Source organism: Mastomys coucha, unplaced genomic scaffold (assembly GCF_008632895.1).
Source record: "Mastomys coucha isolate ucsf_1 unplaced genomic scaffold, UCSF_Mcou_1 pScaffold8, whole genome shotgun sequence".
NCBI classification, from domain to species: Eukaryota; Metazoa; Chordata; class Mammalia; order Rodentia; family Muridae; genus Mastomys; species Mastomys coucha.
In genome coordinates this window covers 65245596-65267079 of record NW_022196914.1, presented here as the reverse complement: position 1 = coordinate 65267079, position 21484 = coordinate 65245596, and the positions used below count along the sequence as shown (strand labels likewise).

Here is a 21484-nt window from a genome sequence, read left to right as displayed (position 1 = left end):
TCCTGTGATCCTGGGCTTGTTAGAGCACCTGGGAGTGGAGCTTCCTCTGGGTGTTATGGGACTGGCTGAGGAGCTTGTGCCCAAGGTCTGCTCAGGACACCAGCCCAGACAGACTGCAAGGAACCTGAGACACTGGGCTGGTGGAGTTCCTGTGTGCCTAGTCTTGCTGGTTCCAGTTACTCCTGGTGTTGGGACAGATATAGGGTCCTCCTTACTTCTGATCCTGGGCATGTCAGAGTGCCTGGGAGTGGAGCTTCCTCTGGGTGTTGTGAGACTGGCTGCGGAGCTTGTGCCCAAGGTCTGCTCAGGACACCAGCCCAGACAGATCAGAAGGAACCAGAACCACTGGGCTGGCAGAGTTCCTGTGTGCCTGGTCCCACTGGTCCCAGTTACTCCCAGTGTTGGGACAGATGTTGGGTCCTCCTTACTTCTGATCCTGGGCGTGTCAGAGCACCTGGGAGTGGAGCTTCCTCTAGGTCTGGCTTAGATGATTTTAAACCATGGTTCCGAATTTTTTTCTATGCCCAAGAATCACCTAGGGATCTTGTTACCTACACAGCTTCTCTACCCCTTGATCCCTTCTACCTCTACTCCTGCCTACTGTCCACAGGACAGTCCTAATGAGCCTGTTAAAATCTACGTCACCCTTCAAATTCAAATGTTTCCCCAGCCCTCTCAACTGATAGAACTCTTCACTGTGACCTTTTGTGACCAGCCCTCTAAGTCTTTCTTTTCTAATCTCCTTTGCCAACCCACCTTGGCCCCTTTGCCATTCTTTGAGATTCTCAGTCAGGGTCCAGGTGGCTGCTACCACCATTTCCTCAGACTGCTTTGTGACTTATGGCATCTTTCCTGAGAAGTTCTCCCTGGAGGAGTTCCTCCTTATCTGCCTTCTTAAAGCCACTTCCATTCTTCCTAGTCTATTTCCCCCCAAGCATTTAGCACTAACAGCAAAACAATTGACTTAGCTAGTATCTATTTACTTATCTATGCTGTCTATAACTTTTCTTTGCTCTGACTAAAACCTGAGTTCCAGCAAAGTAATATTTTTTGTCACACGTATTCACTGTGATGTCCCTGATGCTTATAATGTTCAAACGTTTCTGGAATACGTTGACTGGACTAGTCCTACATCTTTACTGATCTCAGGAATGTATCTCGTCACACACAGATCAGGTCTAGTCATTGCTGCAGTCAGTAAGCATGCATTTGAGTGTGTCTTCTATATAATACTCTGCGATAAATAAAAGTGGTTACTTTTCCTGGCTTAGCTCAAGGACGATTGCAAAACTCTATTTCATGTTTGCTCTGTGAACCCAGAAGCAGAATTACTGGCATATCGATTTGGATTTGGCATGCTTTTTGCTATTTAGTGGATGAAGCCTTTTAATACACTTTTTATAAAGTTAGATGAGACTGCTTTCTTGCAATGAAATATCCCCACTTTATTCTTCACAAAAATATATGTACCAAGGTAGGAGAGTTAATTTAATAGACCATTCCCGAGTCTGATAGTATATATGTAAATATATACTATATATTAGAAAATACTGTATAGAATGTAAAATAACCAGTTCCTTACCACTGCTTTCAAAGGAGGTAATTTAGGTCTCGTGGGTTGATTTTTTTTTTTTTTTTTTTTTTTTTTTTTTTAGTCGCAATGCAGGGCACAAAATAAAATAGGTAATCCATATGCTGTTGGAAATAGGTTCCTCCTGGACCCTTTGAAGTGAAAATTAAACATTATTCACTTTATTAAATATTAGTGTTCCATTTCAGTGTTTCTACCACCTAGCAAGTGACACCATTGTTCAAGCTATGCGAAAGACAAGCTAAGAGTATTATTGCATTTAAGGAAAGTGTTAAAGCTTGTAAACTTAGGAATTGTTTGCATGATTAATTAGGTGTGTAAATAGTACATCTGAGGAAGCTTGATTTCACCCATCAGAACCCTTTTCTTTCAACATTATCTCTTAAAAATTCATCTCACATTATTTTAATTTCTTAAAATTATTTCTTTTATTTTCTGAGCTTAAAATTACAGTTTCCTCTTCCCTTTCCTCCCACGTACTCCTCCTTGCTCCCTTTCAAATTCATGCCCTTTTTTTCATTGATTGTTCTTACAATGTTGTTACACACACACACACACACATATGCACACATGTATGCATGCACACTCCTAAGTATATAAATACAACCTCCTTAGTCTGTATAATGTTACATGTATGTATGTTTCTGGGGCTGAATATTTGGCATTAGATAACCAATTGGCGTGTCTTTCCCTGGGTAAAACTATTTAGATTAATTTTCATAATGGAGATTGTTTTCATTACAGGCAATTTGAATGGCTAGGAGAAACTGTGTTCTTGTACATATTACAATGGATATAGGGTTCTGAATCTTTTCTTTTCCTATAGATGATGTCAGTGTACGTCTAAAATAGGCTAATCACAGATTATTGCCAGGATTTTTCCTCCACCTATTTTTATTCCATTGTATTTCAATTTTAAGCGTATACAGCTTAGGGCTCTACAGCCTTTGAACTGATCTTGAAAAGGCAGGTAGGTCTCTTCTGGTCATGGCTACAGATGTTAATGGCATAACCTTTGCTGCCCACGCTGTACAGAGCACCTCTCACTGAGCAATTGGTGGGATTTTAAGTTGTGTCTTGTAACTGTTCTCTTCTTTTAACACTTTCATATTTGGAGTTATGCACATTTCAAATGCCAGTATTCAGAAGAATACTGTGAGTTGTATTGTTTTTGCCTCAGACGCGAAGTTCCCGAGCAAAAGATGGCTGTGTGCAGACAGTCCTAAGGGTGAGGGCTCATCCAAGGCTGTGGGAGAATAATCATGGTTAATGGTGGCACAGTCAGAAATGATGCCGTTGGTCTCCACGTTTCAATTGTTTCCATAGTGAGGTTCTTACGGGCATATCAGAGATGAAGTCAAGAATCCAGCATTCTCCGGGATAGAGTGAGAAAGGTCTGTCATAAGCCTCATGAGCTTCTGCACTGAATTGTCTCTCATTTTGCTTTTAAATGTGATGGGAATTTTCAACTGACTGCATAGTGCGATGCTCATTCTGCTCTGATAATGACAACTGTGACCCACATCCAAGTAAAACTGCTGCTTCAGGAAGATAAAGTGACACACCCTGAGGCTTTGAGCGGGTCCCCTTGGAGGTAGGGAAGGATCAATGTCAGGGACTCAAGAGAAGTGGTGATGAAAATTTGAAAGTCACTGTTAGGAAAGCAACTAGGAAGAAATATTACAATTATAAAAACAACAAACACCCTCAAGCTGGAATTTGGTGCTGGCCTGGGAAAGGTGGGAAATAGAAATGAAAAGGAGTGGGTAAATTAACAGTAAGACACAGCTGCCTAGGTGAAAGACCAAACCGCACATAGAATACTGAGAAAGTAAACTGGAAACGAAATCACAGAATCATTTACTGTGCCCATGTGCAAATTGAGTCTTTGACTTGAAATGGTCTTGTGTTTCTTCTTAGAAGATGCTCTCAATTCCTCAGAAGGAAAAGGTTTTCTCTCTGCTCATGTTCACTGTAGAAACGTTGGCCATACTGAGAAACAAATAAATGCTCTCAGCACAAAGGCAGAAGATGTCAGCAGTGCAGTCGGTACCTTCAGGGAGATTTTTCTATATATCCATATATCACATACAGCAAAATGAGAAAGAGGAGGGTGTGACAGCCTACATCTGTCATCCCAGCACTCAGCAGGGTAAGGCAGGATGGGCACAAGTTTGAGGCAAGCCTATCTATCTATCTATCTATCTATCTATCTATCTATCTATAGTCTGTCTCTCTGTCTCTGTCCTTCCTGCTCCCTCCTCCCTCTCCCTTAAAGAAAACAAAACAGAATCGCTGCATCTTTCTTTGCCAATAAATGAGTGCCCTGTCATCATTTAACCCACTTCTTATTTGCACAGTGCTGTGACTTTTGCTGTTGGTATCACTTCACTCCTAGAGAGAAGAGTCCCAAGGAGTCTATGAAGCATTTGTATATCTCATGGCAAGGTTAACCGATTGCTATTCTTTTGCTTCATTGGTTCTATTGTTGGTAGTTTCTGCATGTTTTTCAAATGGCGTGACTTTTAAACTATAAAATCCACAGCCCTTCCTAAGAACAAAGATCCTTCCTCTTGCATGAACCCTGCCCACATACCCAAGCCAGCCACCACAACACTCATGCAGCAACATACACTCTGGGTTTTCCAATCTCAATAGCTAATTTTTCTAATCTTGGATCTGGTCCAGAATTACATTTGTATAGTTTTATTTCTTCTTTCCTTAATCCGCAGCCTTTCTTTTTCTTTTATGCCCCTGGCAATTTTGAAGAGAAAAAGCCAGATATGTTGTGCAGTGTCCCTCCATTTCTGTTTGTCTGTTTTCTCTTTTACAGGAACACAGAGAAGTTATAGTACCCAAGTACCCGAGGCAGCACACGGGTTTAGTTGGCCTGATTGTTAGTGCCATTAACTTGATTGCAGTGAGCTATCTGCAACCATGAAAATACCCTGTTCCTCTGTAAATTCTCACTCAGTCACTGATTTTTTTTGACAACTGTTATTATGATATTTGTAAATGACAACTTTCCAACCTCTTACAGCTTTAAAATTTGTTTCACTGATCCCCTGTTTATCTTAGTCCTTCATGCCACTGAAACAAAATAGTTTAGACTGTAAAGTTTATAAAGGAAAGAAGTTACTTTTTACAGTCCCAGAGGCTGGGAAGTCTAAGATTAAGATGGCAGTGGATCTGGCACGAGAGCTGCTGTCTATTTCTGAGATAGTGCCTGCCATGATGCTCAGTCTCCTCGTGCAGCAAGGAGAGAGTGGGCAAAAAGAAGCTAGCCAGTTTCCTCCATTTGTTCTGTAGAGATGCTAACTCTACCCAGAGGGCAGAACTCTCATGGTCTAACCACCTCCTAAGCTCCTCAACTCTGCCATAACTTGCCAGATTGGTTTCATTTGACTTTTAGAGGAGCACATGAACTCTAACCATAGGATTGTCTATTCATTATAATATCAGTAAGAACTCATGTATTTTAAAATATTGTTATTATTGTTTATTCTGATCCATGAATGATCTTATATTGTTCAGTGGACAGTTTTTAACTTATTTTTTTACGTGTATGTATGTGCATGTGTGTGCAGTGTATGCACATTGCATACCGAAGCCAGGAGTAGACATCTACTGTGTCCTGCTGTATCAGGTTCTGTCTTACTTCCTTGGATAATGGTGTATCACTGATGCTACAGCTAGGCAGCATGTTGGCCAGGAGGCTCAAGTGATCCTCCAGCTCCATCCTCTCTAGTGCTGAGGGCACAGGCATATGCAGGACCTTGGCTTATGTGAACACTGGGATCCAAACTCACACCCTCATGATTGCACAGAAAGAACTCCTAGCCACTGAGCCATCTCTCCTTCCACTGAGCAAACTCTTTTAAACTGTATCCCATGCTCACTTGAAATATGCCCATCATTTTGGAAACACCATTTTTCCCCCTCCAGGAAACACACACACACACACACACACACACACACACACACACACTCACACTCACACACACACACTTCACTTGGTAGAAATGGTTAGAAATCAAGTATAGATTGTAGTAAAAACAATTTAAACATATCTTTTACTAGCTTATAAATAAATGAGACTCAGGCTATGGTTATTTTATTTGGCTTTGACAATTATTGGGGAGGAAGGGGGGTCACCCCTAATCTACTTTTCTAACTGCAGGCCAGGCAGGTCTATCCAAGATCCCCAGGTCTATCCAAGATCCTTGCTGTTTCTCCTGGCCATGTGTTCATGGTTCCTCCCCCTTCATGGCGGCTTCCTCCTTCTTCCCTTTCTACCTGTCCGTCCTCTTCCAACTAGGTCACTCTAAATCTACATCAGACCAAACTTCAACAGTAGATACACCATATTTAATTAACTTACTAACTTCCACTTCCACCATTATCTTACAGATACATTGAACACCTAAATATTTTTCTTAGCAGAAACACCTACTCTGAGTGTTCACACATATCAAAAGCTGTGGGTATATTTACTACCTGTCCTCCAGGAAATCACTACTTCATATTTGCCTAGTTTTCCACAATCTCTGTGGCCTTTGGGATTATTATTTAAAAATATCTATTTTACTAATTCCATAAAAAATAGTATTTTTTTTCAAATCTATCTAATCAGATATTTTTCTTATTTTTTTGTAGTACACTACTTACTTTTTATACATTTTTCTATGAAGGTATTCATTTTTGTTTTCATAGACTGCAGGTTTTTTCCTACTGTTTTTATATACTTAAAGCTTTCATGACTCTCCAGAAGTGAAGTAGAAAATCTGCCTTTTTTATTTTCCAGATGAGTCAGTTGTCCAATATCTATTCGTCAATCTATCCTTCTATTGTCAACCTAAATGGTCATTTGTCACAAATTGTTATATGTACTAAGGTCTGTTTTTAGACTGTATTCTGTTAAACTATTCATTCTGATTATTCTTGTTGTGATAAGACTTTAAAATTGTTGCTGTTACATTATTTTAACACCATCTCCTTCCTGCAATTATGTTTCTTTTAAGAACACATTGGCTTTTTGTGTGTAATGCTTCTTAAGTTTCCAAATGAACTTTTTGAATCACACTCTAAAATTTTCAAACAGTCAAGTGATATTTTGTTGGTCTTATAGTAAATTTATAGATAACTTTGGGAGTCACTTTACTAAATACTTAATACTCAGGGGAAAAATGCTGAAAACTCATTAAATTGGACTGCTGACTCTACTTGGCAATATTTTATTTCACAAAAGCTTTTAAAGGATTCATTGTGGTATTCATAGAAAATAGAATAGTTTAGATTCACTATCATAAAAAGCCACTCACTCATGGAGTCTCTTGGAAAGAGTATCAATTGATGATGAACTTCCTTGATCAGGTTGGCCTGCAGACTTGTCTCTAAGAAACTGTCTTGGTTAGTGATTGCTGTGGGAGGGCCCAGCCCATTGTTGGTGGCACCATCCCTAGGCAGATCAGCCTGGGCATATGAGATAGTGGAGCATGAGCCAGTGAGTGAGCCAGCAAGTAGCCTTACTCCATGGATTCTGCCTTGAGTTCCTACACTGACTTCCCTCAGGGATGAAACGGTAACCTGCAAGTATGAACAAATAAATCTTTTTGTTCTCAAGTTGCTTTTGGTCAGCTCAGTTGTTTATCACAGCAACAGAAAACAAAGTAGGTCAGCAGGTAAAGGCACTGGCTGCTGAGCCTGAGGACCTGGGTTAGATCTCAGCATATACACAGAGGGAGGGGAAACACATCTCCCACAAGTTCGCCTCTGATTTCCACATCCATACCTGTGAAACACACACACATGGCACACACACACACATGCACACACGCACACTCGAGAGTGCAAATTTAAAAGAATATTTTTAAGTTTCTCCTGGGTTCTAAAAAGGATCTTTCAATTTAAAACAGCAATCAGAGAGTTCCTAAGGCTATTTTAGTTAGAACGTAGAAAACCAAATTACTTAACAAACAGTCGGTACAACACATTTGTGAGTGCTAAATGTGACCTTTAGAGTACAAGGACAAGCAGCCAAAGCTGAAGCTAGAAACAGGAAGCAAAGCCAGGCGGTGGTGGCGCCAGCACTTGGGAGGCAGAGGCAGGTGGATTTCTGAGTTCGAGGCCAGCCTGGTCTACAGAGTGAGTTCCAGGACAGCCAAGGCTATACAGAGAAATTCTGTCTCGAAAAACAAACAAACAAACAAACAAACAAACAAACAGGAAGCAAAATAGAAGTCAGTCTTTCATCCTTAAATACTCACTTAAAGATTTAGTAAATATAAACCAGGCATGGCAGTGCATGCCTTTAATCCCAGGATCCTGACGCAGGAGGATCCTGAGTTCCAGGTCCAAGCCAGCCTAGGTCACAGGGTGGCTGTTTAAAAAAATCAAAACAAACACCACAACAAAACAACAACAAAGCAAGCCAGGCAGTGGTGGCTCACGCTTTTAATCCCAGCACTTGGGAAGAGAGGCAGGCAGATCTCTGAGTTTGAGACTAGCCTGGTCTACATAGTGAGTTCCAGGATAACCCAGACCCCACAGGGAAACCTTGTTTCAAAAACAAAACAAAACAAAACAACAAATAAACAAAAACAAAAACAAAAAAACAACAAACAAAAAGCAAAGAGAAAAACAACAACAACATGACTTTTGGTTGTAAGATTCAAGATTGTTTCCCAAAGCTATCCAGCTAGATCAGCAGCTTGAAGCTGTTTAGGGCTCCAGGGTGGCAGGACAGATACTAAATTATATTAAGCAGGGTGAATAAAAAAAAAAAAAAAAAAAAAAAGCTCCATCGCAGTTCTGCCAGGTTGTAGCCAGGAGACAAAGACCTGCGATTTTATTTTCCTGTTTTGAGATGGCTGTCAAGACCCAAGTTCACAATTACACGGTAAGTGTGTGCCGGAGGACCAGCTCTGAAGTAAAAACAAATTTAGCTTTTATCAGAACAAGCAGGTTGGTATAGCTGCAAAAAGAGCAGGTAATTTCGTGTGATAAACTGGATTTAAATTTGGCCAAAGGCCAAAGCTTTAAATACCAGCCTATGCTGTCCAGGATTGAAGGAAGGCTAAGATTTACGTATAATGGCCAGACTAAACTAAAGTAAGGATGGGCACGGAAAGCTCAGTACAAGGGACTGAAGGGAAGACCCGTGCTGTTGGGTCTCGGCAATTTGTACTCAACTAAAGAAACCGAAACTAATAAGAAAACCTCTCGGTGTGTAGCAAATCCTCGGCAGTTCAGTGGCATTACATTTTTCATTCTTAAAATCAAATGTTGTAGCTTTGTAATAGAAGGTTTTATCCCTATTTGGCTGGATAAGAAATTTGTTTCTATGATAGGAAAACTAGGAAAAGCAGGTTTGCCAAGGTGAGGGCTTCTCTTAAAATGGTCCCCAGGAGAAGCTAGGGGATTCTGCCCTCACTGCGGCTCTACCAGCTGTCTTCAGTACCTCCAGCTACTTTAACCTGCTGGAGGGAATCCACTGAAAGTGCTTTTGGTTCCCCACCACCCCCGCCCCCAGAGGAAATTCTGGAGCGTTCATCAGGTGTTTACAAGCAATCTTTTCTCATTCGACTAGGAAATTGTTTTGTTAGGGGTAATCACTTCGGTTTTCAAAGCGGACCTAAGAAACAGTTTTGATAAGCTAACGTCTTTGGAAGGATCTGAAAGCCAAGCAGGTAATGAGTGAGTCATTGCTGTGGACAGACGCAGAATTTTTAACTCTGGAATGTATTTTCATAGCTTCTACAAGACTGAAAGCGGTAGGCGGTTTCAATGAATTCTTCTAGCGTTTGCCACAGATGTGTATAATGGAAATGAAAGCTGCCAGAACAGAGACAACTCCAAGCATCCAAATGGCTAGGTTAGCAAATAACACCCTGAGGTTCCCCTTTGCTGTAAAGAACACAAAACCTGCATGTGCTGAAGCAGAGAGAGGTCTTGAAAGTTTAATTCAAATGTTATAAATGTAAGTATGTGAGTATTGCTTAGGAAACATGTAGGAATCAAGAAATCAACGTTAGGTTTGAAGTTTTCAGAACTCTCCCCCCAAACTGAAACCTTTGCATTCCAAATAAATGCTAGTATAATAAGATCCAAGCACAGTAACAATCTACAGAAGAGCAATCCACTTCTTCCTTTGTTAGCTTAAGGGCTAGTGAGCGAAGACACACATTGCCCAGTCCTTGCTTAGGATGGATTTATATGCAATGTGTGAACTGGATTGTGGAATGAATGTGTTCTTTAAAAACAAAAACAAAAACTCCTTACATCCAAATTCCTTTTGGTGGCAAAGCCTTCAGAGTCTTCAAATTACCATAATTAGCTTTAATGCAGTCTATTTACTATTTATATGTAGGCTAAGGAGTCATGCTTTGAGTGACCCTGATATTGTTACCACCTTGTGAAATGTGTGCTTTCTCACAGAGGCCGGGAGAAAAAACATGGCAATGAAATTCGTACCCCTGTTATGGAATATCTCTCCCTTCACTTTCAGAATGTATGGCTCAAAATCATCCTGAATGGATTTGGTTTTCACTCATCTACATTCTATTTTCAGGACTTCCTATTCCATACTATTATAACAATTCAAGCACAAACTTTAAAAAGACAAATTTTATGTCTTAAGTTTGATTAATTGTTTCATTTGGTCTTGTGTATTTCCAGGCAATGTAAACAGAAAAGCCAAAGGCCTCATTTCAAATGCAGCATCAAATTCAACAAATGAGACCTTCTATGAAGCTGATGATGTGACTCAAGAAAAAGCAATGGATACAACACAAATCAATATTGTGTGTTAGCTAAAATCTGTTTTGAAAACTTACTCAAGAGAGCATTAAGAATAAAGAATGCAAAAAAAAGAATAAAGAATGCAAAAAAAATTAAATAAAAATAATGCATTTTATTTGTGGATTTGTTTTTTATGGTTTTTGTTTTTGATGTTGTTTTTTTAAAATACAGAGTCTACATACATAGCCTTGACCATTCTGGAACTCACTATGCAGACTAGGCCTCCTGTGTGCTGAGATTTAAGGTGTCATTTTCCCAAAATTTGTCACTCACACACAAAACAAGGCCAGCTCCAGTTTTTTAAAAAGATTTATTTATTTATTTATTTATCTATCTATTTACTTAATTATTTATGTGAGTACACTGTCTCTGTCTTCAGACACACCAGAAGAGGGCATCAGATCGCATTACAGATGGTTGTGAGCTACCATGTGGCTGCTGGGAATTGAACTCAGGACCACTGGAAGAGCAGACAGGGCTTTTAACCACTGAGCCATCCCTCCATCAGTTTTAATTAATTCATTTATTAGACACTCACTAAGGTTCTGATGTTTATGTGTATAAATTTACTTTGTCAAGTTTCTGTACAACATGAAACTATGCTCTTCTTTCAAAGGTAGCAATGATGGAGAAACAAACCAATCACCGTGAAGCACAATAAGCTGGTTTATTTCATTACTAACATTTCACAATTATTTAATACAGGATGTTACTGTTAATATTGGCAAAGTAAAACTGGGGGCTGGACTTTTCTCAAGTCTCTTAGAAATCAATGTCTTTGAGAAATCTTTTGTGTGTGAAACAAGAATATATTACCTTCATAAAAGTTACTTTTCAATGGCAAATATATCACTGAATTATCTGTACAATGAGAACTTACTGTATTTCAAATAGACAAGTCCCCTGTCAATACTTATCCTGAAGAATGTCTGTAATGAAAGCTGTAAAAGAAGTCTGAATGTCACCAGTAGGCTGGGCTGGCACTTTGGACACACTCCCTGCTGTGGTTGCTCATCTCTGGGTGGCATCATTGAGGTTACCCCCCTCTTGGATTATCTGGTGCTTCTCTCTGTAACTTATAAGCAACATGTGCTTCATCAATTGGCACAAAATATTAAAAGCAAGAAGGCAAATAAGCCTTCTTGCGGCTCAGTTTATACACTGAGAAACATATTTTAAATGACTTACTTAGATATCATAAATACTCAGTGTGGTTCCATCTAATGCTACCAGTGAGCACAGTGATTCCCAACCTGTGTCGTGACCCCATTGCAAGACAAATGACCTCTTCACAGGGGTCACCTCAGGCCATCCATCGGGAAATACAGATATTTACGTCACAATTCATAACAGTAGCAAAATTACAGCTATGAAGTAACAACGAAAGTAGGCTTATAGTTGGTTGGGGGCCACCACAAGGGGAACTGTATTAAAAGGTTTTAGCATTAGGAAGGTTGAGAACCACCCACCTAACCTTAAAAGAGAAATAGTTTCTGCAGTGTATATCTCAAAAGGATTTTTTTCATAAATATTAAGAATTTAGACATAGTTTTAAAAAACAAAATTTAATAGAAAATTCAAAATAGAAAAAGGCTACAATTTAAAGCCTGCTTCACTCCACACATCAGCTTTGAGTAAGGTTTCCATTGCTGGAGGATGTGTCTTTCAAAAGGTGCTGAACATGGCTTCTTTGGTCTGGTATCAAGAAGAAATGCCTCATTATTCTTGTTCGTGCAAAGCTCAGGGGTAGAAACTTTTCATCGTGTCTATGGTTTTCTCGTAGCCGAGTACTGGCTAAGGTTTGAGGTGGTGACATGTCGCTTATCTGCAGTATGGTACCATTGCTACCAACACTAAGCAGCTATTGGGCACCTGAAATGTGGCTGATGTAACAGAGTGACGTTTATTTCCTGAGTTATATTTAAAGGATTACATTTGGCTATACTGACAAGAGTCCCAGGTCATCACCATAATACCTGCTACTTGAGTAGGATAGTTTTGCCAAGACCTAAATATTAAAATGCTAGAGTGTACATGAAGTTTGAAAGTTAAGACATTTTTAGGGGCGGTGTCGCACGCCTTTAATCCCAGCGCTTGGGAGGCAGAGGCAGGCGGATTTCTGAGTTCGAGGCCAGCCTGGTCTACAGAGTGAGTTCCAAGGCAGCCAGAGCTATACAGAGAAACTCTGTCTCAGAGAAAAAAAAAAAAAAGACATTTTTAGTTATAATTTTCTTTTTTGAGATCAGAAAAGCAAAGACAATTTGTTTATTTTGTCAGAGGCTTAGAGCTTTCATGATGACTTTTGATCTTTTCAAGTTTTTTTTTTTTTTTTTTTTTTTTTTTTTTTTTTTTACTTATTGGCTTTTTGAAACAGGGTTTCTTTTGTGTGTAGCCCTGGCTGCCTTGTAACTCACTATATAGACCAGGGTGGCCTCAAACCCAGAGAACTTGCACCACCTGGGGCTTCTTTTAAATGGCTGGTGGCTCATTTAATCCCAACACTCAGGAGGCAGAAGCAAGCAGATCTCTATGAATTTGAGGCCAACCTGGTCTACAGAGGGAGTTCCAGTTTCAGGACAGTCAGAAAATGTGCCGCCTTAACCCATAGGAGTCAGCACATTACTCCATCCTCTCGGGTGGGCATCTAGATAGGGAATGTTCAGTAGGCATGGGTACAGCTTTATTTTCCTTGTTAAAAGGCAAGAGAAAGGAGGTGCCATAAAAAAACACGAAGAAGAGGAAATTAAGGCTGGAGCCCACACTCTCCCTATGTGTGGGAAAGGCAAAATGGACTGGCACATGGCTGTCTGCATGGCATGAACAGTGTCCGAGAAGACAGACCCTGGACCTCCTCTGTGCTGGGCACTTTCAGAGTCTGAGTTGAAGGCATGAGTGAGGTCAAAAGACCCTGGTCTTAGCCACTGGGGCTACTGTTTGCAGCTAAATTAACTGAGCCCTTTGAAGCTGGTTTTTTGTTTGTTTGTTTGTTTGTTTTGTTTTGTTTTTTTGTTTTTCGAGACAGGGTTTCTCTGTATAGTCCTGGCTGTCCTGGAACTCACTCTGTAGACCAGGCTGGCCTTGAACTCAAAAATCTGCCTGCCTCTGCCTCCCAAGAAGCTATTTTTAAGTTGTTCTTAAGGCACAGCTGTCTAAAATGTTTGAAACCCAGCCTCACCTGCAGAGGTAGTTACAGAGGGATGTGTCACTCTGTAACTCTGAAACTGTTCTGCTTAAAGAAAAAATCGATCAGAATATTAAAAGCAAGAAGCCTTACTTCATTAAAGCACAGTCTATACACTGAAAAATATATTTGGGTTTCACCAATGCTAATACAGTGAGAGTTTTAAGCCTGTTCAGAATAAGATGAAGCAACTCCCATTTTGAAAAAATGTGTATTGGTATAAATTCTGAGATTTACCTGATGGTACAGTAAGACATTTTTAATTTTTTATTTTTGGTTCTAGGAAATACAAGCTATTATATAATTTATAAACAATAGAGCATAAAAAGCTCAAACTATCTTCTATGTAGACTATTAATGATAGCATTTTCATCTTTTAAACACTGTAGAACAAGATTACAAAACAGATGAGACCAAACCCGAGTAAATGCCATTTCCTTCCTTAAAATTCTTTTATTGTCTCATGGCTTAAAAAATGCTATCTTGCAAACACGGAGCATCATGGAGCCTAAGGCCTCCTTCCCTTGGCTGCAGGAACCCGAAACAGTGTCTCTTAAGTTTTTACACTCTGAATTACACAGCCACACCAAGCTTCCATTCTTTCAGGCACACTGTTCATTTCCAGCTCCTTGCCCTCTTTCTTGCCAGCACTCACTCAAGTCAAGAAGTGCCCAGTCTCCTCTCATCAACGCTAAAAACATCCAATTCAGATTTTTTTATTAGATATTTTATTTACATTTCAAATGATATCTCCTCTCCCAGTTTCCCCTCCAAAGGGTGGAGGGGAAACCCAAACACCAAACCAAACCAAACCAAACAAACAAAAAAACTCTGTTCCCTATCCCCTCCTGCTGCTCAACAACTCACCGTGTCCCGCATCCTGGCCCTGGCATTCCCCTACACTGGGGCATAGAACCTTCACAGGACCAAGGGTCTCTCCTCCCATTGACGACTGACTAGGCCATCCTCTGCTATATATGCAGCTGGAGCCATGAGTCCCACCCATGTGTATTCTTTGGTTGGTGGTTTAGTCCCTGGGAGCCAATTCAGGCGTTTTGTTCTTTCAGGAGCTCCTCTAATTGCTGCCAACTAGTTGGGCGGCATCTGTAGTTCTTTACCAACCTTCCTTCCCGGTCTGCATGGGTGCAGTTCTGGTGGTCCTCCCCCCAGCCGGAATGTGAGTGTTTCAGGGAAGCAGATGGGCAGTCTACAGCTGCTAGTAAGAACTCTGTCACCTACTTCAAGGCTGAGGATAACCCTAGAATCTTATAACTGTAGGCAGAGTTGTAAATGCAGACACACACAGTTGGTGCCCTGGCCTCCAAGAACTAAATGGGTAAGAAGAGACATACTTAACATTAGGAACTAAGAAAATCCAACCAGAGAGCTCGTAGGCAACAGATCTGAGAAAAACAATGGGGAACCTGAGGAGTGGGCCTGTCAGCTTAAAAAAAAGCAGCTTCAACATGCTCAGATAATGTAGCTGCAGTCAGAAATCTTGTAAATTTACAGACATGTAAACTCTGCATTTGGTGAAAATGGCATACAACTGGGCTGTAACAGAATGAATCGAATACCATTTATTAAGTTGATATGTTTACCAGATATAATAATAAATGCAACCCTTACAGAATGCTGGCTCTAGCTAAGGTACCTGCTAAAAAGGATATTGTTTGAATTTCATTGAAATATTATTGATAGTCAGATACATTAAGGGCTACAGGTGATCTGAGAAAGCACAGTATAATATTTCATAGGTAAGAGTCACCAAGGCCCCGAGAAGCTAATGACTGCTGGGGGCTCCACAGAATGTGGGGGTATGGCTAAAGGCTGCACAGAGGTGAGAGCGGATGGAGCATGGGCAGGGTGGTTCAGGCTCATTTTGGGACAGTTACTACTAACTGAAGATTTCTTTCTGTTTCTTCCATATTGCCTACAAAGAAATTTCATGAATTTTCCTATTTCCATCTCAATCCAACAAGAACAGCAAGAACAATAACTTCTAAATTTAGTGAAATGACTTTACTCAGATATTTCATAAGATATACTAATATTATAGGGACATTTATTAATAATGTTAAGATTATTTCTGGGGGAAATAATTAACTAGTCTATTAAAATCTTTTATTTTTTGTAGCAGATTACTGAGTGAGAAGCTGACTGCATATGACATTTGTGGCTTTGTCACAATTGGAGGGAAAAATAACCCTTACATGTCAATTTGTATTTTCTTACCATTATCCTGAGTAAAACATAAATATGATGAATATTCATTTACAACTGTCATTGCTAACACTGTTACACACACAATAGGATGAGGCCATTTATGTAGTATTTGCTATTTCTTGTTAAGCTTAAAATTTAGAAAATCTTAAATTTATGTGCATGTGTGTATCTCTGTGAACATCTCCATGGGTACCACACAAGTTAGATGAAGGCATCAGGTCCCTCAGAGCTGAAGTAAGGGTCACAGGTGGAGCTGGATAGGGTCACAGGTGCTCATGGACCTCCCAGTGAGGATGCTGAGAACTGAACTAAGAGCAGCAAGAGCATTTAACTGAGGGTCACAGGTACTCATGGACCTCCCAGTGAGGATGCTGAGAACTGAACTAAGAGCAGCAAGAGCATTTAACCATGGAGCAACTTTTCCAGCTCCCTGCTATTTTTAAAAAAAGTATTTTAAAAATGACATTTATTTTTATTAATCCAAATAACCTTTTATTAGTTCAGATAACTGAACTTTCACAAAAATTAGCATAGACAAAACAAATCCTTAAAAATCTCAAAGTTCTGTGCTTTAGTTCAAACAACTGACAAAATTCTAAACAAAATTACTTTTTTATGGGCCAGGAGAGTAACCAGTTAGTGGAAGAGCAGTACACTTGTACTTCATGGGAGCAGTGTCGGGAAGGGTGTGGGGATAGCTTCTGTGCCACCTGAGCAGAGATGAGGGGACATTAAGGGACTTCTAAGGAATGCTCCTGAGTCAATCAGGGAATGCCAGTTCAGGGGCTGGGTAAGGGAAGCGTTAGTAAAGCGCTGGCCTGCAAGGTCAAGTGTACATATCTGATTCTACGGCCATAAATTTGCCCACAGCCACAAGTGTACTTACCAATCTGAAGATGTATTAAGTGTACCAGAGCAAGGTACTCAGAAACTTTGGAGCTGTTCGATGATAACAGGTTGGTGTTCAATGCTTTTATGTTAATACATTAACTTGTTGGTATTAGGGAATAGTAGATGTTAAACTACTCTACACTGATAACCATGAAATTAAAAACGTCAGAAACACTTAAATCTACTAACATGTCATTGGAAATGCTTATTTATATACAAATTTCATTATTATACAAAGGCCTTCATGATGCTACCCTCCAAGTTATCAATTTTAAAAAGTATAGAATGAAAATCTTAATTTAAAAATTTTCACAGTGCTACTAAGATTTGTGACTGAAGGGAAAGAGGAAATATCAGCATTGATTAACCATGAAGCCAGAAATTCAGTGTGAAACTCACTCTAAAACCATTTCAGAAAAAAATAAATATATATGCAAACATTCATAAAAACCGCCATAATACGCAATATGCAAGCACTATATACACTAGACATAATAAAAATCAGTTTTAATGAGGATTTTGCTGTTCCCACACAAAAAGCTCTGTTTGAGGTATCACCTAAGACATGCCAATATGGCACATTTGTAAATCAACCAAGGATCTACCCTAATAATCTTGACCAGTACAGAATCTCCCTGCCAGACTTCCTAGTAAGCTAAATGATTGTTTAAAAATAAGGGATGTTCTAATTGTTATAAAAACATTGGAGGTCAGTGCTAGAAACATGCATTTCATAAATCAATGGCACTGTTATAAATACTTTGATTATTATCTTCCTGTAGATCCCATTCATTTAAAAACTTACTACTTAAGATCAGTAAAGCAGTTTTATCCTCAATGAAGTTACTTAAAAAGTCTAGAGATTTAAAAACAACAATGAAGACCCTCACTCTCTTTGTACATTGCAGAGTACATAAAGCTATTCAGTATCAAGAGCAAGTCACTGCCACCGAAGCAGCTTTACCACTGCAAGGCGGATGTGACTCAGGAGCTGCAATGTAGATTACTCCTCTGATTGCAGTAAAGCCACGTGCTAATGAACTTACCAAGAGACAGCACAGGCCTAAAACACCAAAACACAGAGAGCCAAAATGATGTGCTTTGTGTGTACACATATCTATAATTGAGGCACATCTGTCAAGTAAAGAGATGGATTTAATTCAGATGGGGAGAGCGATAAGGGCCCCAATAGGTGATAAATGTCTTTATGAAAGAGGCTGGGACTTTCTGCGAAGCGTAGTTATATAGCAATTCCAAGGAATGTTCAATAGTTACAAACACTGAATTCTTCCATTTCCTGAGTTAGGCCCAAGACTCTGTTACTTCTTGGTGACTTCAGAACGGTTAGGAGAAGAACGCTTTTCCTTTCTTCTCTTCTTTTTTTCCTTTTTGTGATGTTTTCCTCTTTTTGATTTGCTCTTTTTTTCCTTTTTCTTTTCTTTTTTCTGATACTTCTGTTTCTTTTGTTTTGTGAGGTCCTCTTCAGTGGTGCTGGAGTAAGACCTATGGGCAAGAACACACTGTGACTGACACTGCAGTTAGGCCTGGAGACATCAACTGTGTAGGATCTGACTGCCTCAAGTCTTGGCAGAGGAAGAGTGAACACAGATACTAAAAAGTTGCCTTCTATTCTCATTAAATGTGGCATTCACTTTTCGCTGTGTGGTCGCAGAAGCTGATGAAGCTGCCATCTCCCCTGCTCAACACTAGAGAATTAAGGTACTTTTCTGGGGCTGCCCCAGGCTTGCATACCGTGCTGCCTGCCCTTCAGACTCTTACAGGGGAAACTGAAGCAGAGCTCACTGGCCTCACGCACACAGCCCACTTGTGTATGCAATAACTTGTTAGCATGTTCTCTTAAGTCACAAAAGGATGCAATTATGGCTCAGTACAAAAAGAATCCTAATTATTTCTCAGTATGAATGGATAAGAGCTAAAAATTAAAATAAAAGCACTTCTGCAATTCCTGTGATTTTCATGATAATGAACTTGATCCTCCTGCTTGCAGAGTGATAGAAATGAGCACTTGTATTTCCAAGTGATTTTTATTAGTTACAGAAGGAGGGCTTTTAAAATGAATGCTTGTATGTAGGCGAATGATGATGATTTATCATTATATTTTTCTAATATTTTAAGATGAAATTGAGAGGAAACACCCATAGAATTTTCTTCCCTGATATGGGTGTGTGGAGTTAGGGTGGGAATTAAAAACAAAAAAAATCAAAAAATCAGATCTCATGTAAAGTACATTTTATCTATGTCTAAACCCAGAAAATATATGTAACAACACAGATGCTGAGTTAATTTAAAATGCAGTAAGCATCTTAAAAGTTAGTTCATATGAGTAATATTATATGGATTGAGCAGGTTATATTTATATGTTTAGGAGTTTATCATCTATCTTTTTATCTATCTATCTGTCTATCTATCTATCCATCCATCCATCTAACTATGTATCTACATAAAAATATATATAATATTTGAAAATTTTGAAAAAAGAAGCCACAGATTTGAGAGCGAGTAGAGAGGTATATGGGAGGGTTGGAGGGAAAAAAGGAAGGGGGAAATTATGCAATTATGTTGTATGGTTTGAATATGCTTGGCCCAGGGAGTGGCACTATTTAGATGTATGACCTTGTGGGCATGGGCTTTAAGACCCTTGTCCTAGCTGTCTAGAAGCCAATCTTCTCCTAGCTGCCTTCAGAACAAGAGGTAGCACTCTCAGCTCCTCCCGCACCATGCCTGCCTGGATGCTGCCATGCTCCTGCCTTGATAATGGACTGAATCTCTGAACCTGTAAGTCAGTGCCAATTAAATGCATATGTCTTAGTTTAAAAACTTTTTAAAAGTTAGCTCAACAATTTAAATATTAGGACTATAACCCAAACTAAGAAACATCAGAACAGATATAGGAGCAAAAGTGAATTCCTAAGTCTGCAGGGTTCAGGGATCCTTGTCCCTAGAGGTGGCTTGGGTGAGCCCTAACCTGAAGCTTCCCCTCACTTTGTTCTTTTTATCTTGCTGGTCTACTTATTTGCACACACACAGCTTCTTCTATGCCTGTGTATCTTTTCCTTAGCTTTTTGGCCCTGGATTCTCATGTTTAAGGCAAAACTAGGTTTGAGCATAGCATAATTAGGTGGCTATCTTTACATGCATGAAGAAGTTTGGGTTTCAGGGCCTAAGGTCTTTGAGGCTTGGCATAGACAGGTCTGAAAATAAATAAAATATATATATATATATATATATATATATATATTATATATATATATATATATATACACATACACACACAATATTGTATGTGTGTATGTGTGTGTGTGTGTGCACATGCACACACAAATATATCAGAACCTGGAACACAGTATAGCTTCACATTTTATGAAAGCCATCCTACCTGTTGCATTAGCACACAAAATAATACACTAATCAGAAATCTGAGCTCTACATTCCCAGCATAGATTATTTAACTCCCAACACTTGAAAGTGAGCCAACTTTTAAAATTACAAGTTTTTTGATGTATTAAAATGAACATAATCAAGTACATTATAAAATTATAAAGTGGCAACATCTGATTTATACAAAAAAATTCTCAGAGAATAAAATGTAGACCAGCCCTTACTATGAACAAATGCTCAAAAACATGTCTAGTTATTTTAGTATAAATCAGACTGTTCTTAATAACCAGGGGAGGATCTGTCTCTTACTGAATTTGATCAATTTCTTTAATCAGTCATTAAAAGACTCACCAGTAAAATATTCAAAAATGGCTAGTGAGAGTTGTGAAAGATCTGAAGAAAGTCTGGGCTTATGAAATTCTATTAAATTCCATTAATAAATAAATTAATTTGTTAGTCATGGTAATGATAGGAGAATATAGATATTTAGAATCAAATTTCAAAATGAGCACAAACTACATATGAATAATTTAGGTGTGTATCCAATTAAGATCAGCTCTTGTTATAAATGTAACATCCAGAATACAAATAAAAGGGAAGGGATGTAGCCACTGCTCAGGACCTTGATTTGCTTCAGAGAACATGTGACTGAGCAATGACTTCATTTCTGATTCCTATTTTCTAATGTAGAGGACTTTGCTATTTCACTAAACTAAACGTCTCATTCTTACAAAGAAGACGTAATAGTAAATTGACTGGACTCTATAAAAAATAAAATCTATAATCCTTCCTGGATGAACAGCTTCTGGTTTTCTTTTCCAACAAGTAAATAATCCATTAAAATGTACCTTTTCCTCTTTTTTTTCAATTTAATTTTCTCCCTGCTTTTTTCCTTTTTCTTCTCCTCTTCTTCATTTATTCCTGTAAGGAGGAAGGTAAGGAGAAAAGAAACCAGGTCACTATGAGTCTATGTCCTAGAGTGCTGTGTGTGTGTGCATGCATGGATTTTAGTTTATAGTTAGAAGGACAAAGATAACCAAAACACATGGGTACATGCAGACAATATATACTCACATACATAAAAGTAAATAAATCTTTTTTAAAAAGCTCTCTGAAAAATCTCAAATAAAATGAGCTTAATAATTATAATCCTCTCATTTTAAATATGTAAAAAATACATTTTACTTCTGTATTATAGCATCTTCTCTAACATGAAGTTTACAAGCATACAACTTCAAGTTTATCCCATTACAATAACCAGGCCTTTCACACAAGACTGCCCAAAATGAGAGGTGCTTCTTTTACAGTCAACTGCAGCTGGATTTTGTTTTGTTTTGTAATAGTATAAAAGCTACTTCTTTTCTTTTCTTTTCTTTTCTTTTCTTTTTTTTTTTTTT

The 21484-nt window shown here is 38.9% G+C and overlaps 2 protein-coding genes across 3 annotated transcripts in view; one reads left to right on the top strand and one right to left on the bottom strand.

Moving 5' to 3' along the window:
* The window catches only part of Shisal2b (shisa like 2B), a 21072-nt gene extending 10561 nt beyond the window's left edge, over nucleotides 1-10511 (top strand). The window contains exon 3 of the mRNA XM_031360276.1: nucleotides 10268-10511. Within this exon, the coding sequence (XP_031216136.1) occupies nucleotides 10268-10401 (134 nt within the window). The 3' untranslated portion in view covers nucleotides 10402-10511. The remainder of the gene's footprint in view (nucleotides 1-10267) is intronic.
* A 3315-nt stretch (nucleotides 10512-13826) lies between these two features.
* The window catches only part of Srek1ip1 (SREK1 interacting protein 1), a 25290-nt gene continuing 17632 nt past the window's right edge, over nucleotides 13827-21484 (bottom strand). For both annotated transcript variants that reach the window (XM_031360438.1, XM_031360436.1), the window contains 2 exons: nucleotides 20936-21008; nucleotides 13827-18191 (listed from right to left, as the gene is read on the bottom strand). In XM_031360438.1, coding sequence (XP_031216298.1) covers nucleotides 18008-18191; nucleotides 20936-21008 — 257 coding nt within the window. In that variant the 3' untranslated portion in view covers nucleotides 13827-18007. The remainder of the gene's footprint in view (nucleotides 18192-20935; nucleotides 21009-21484) is intronic.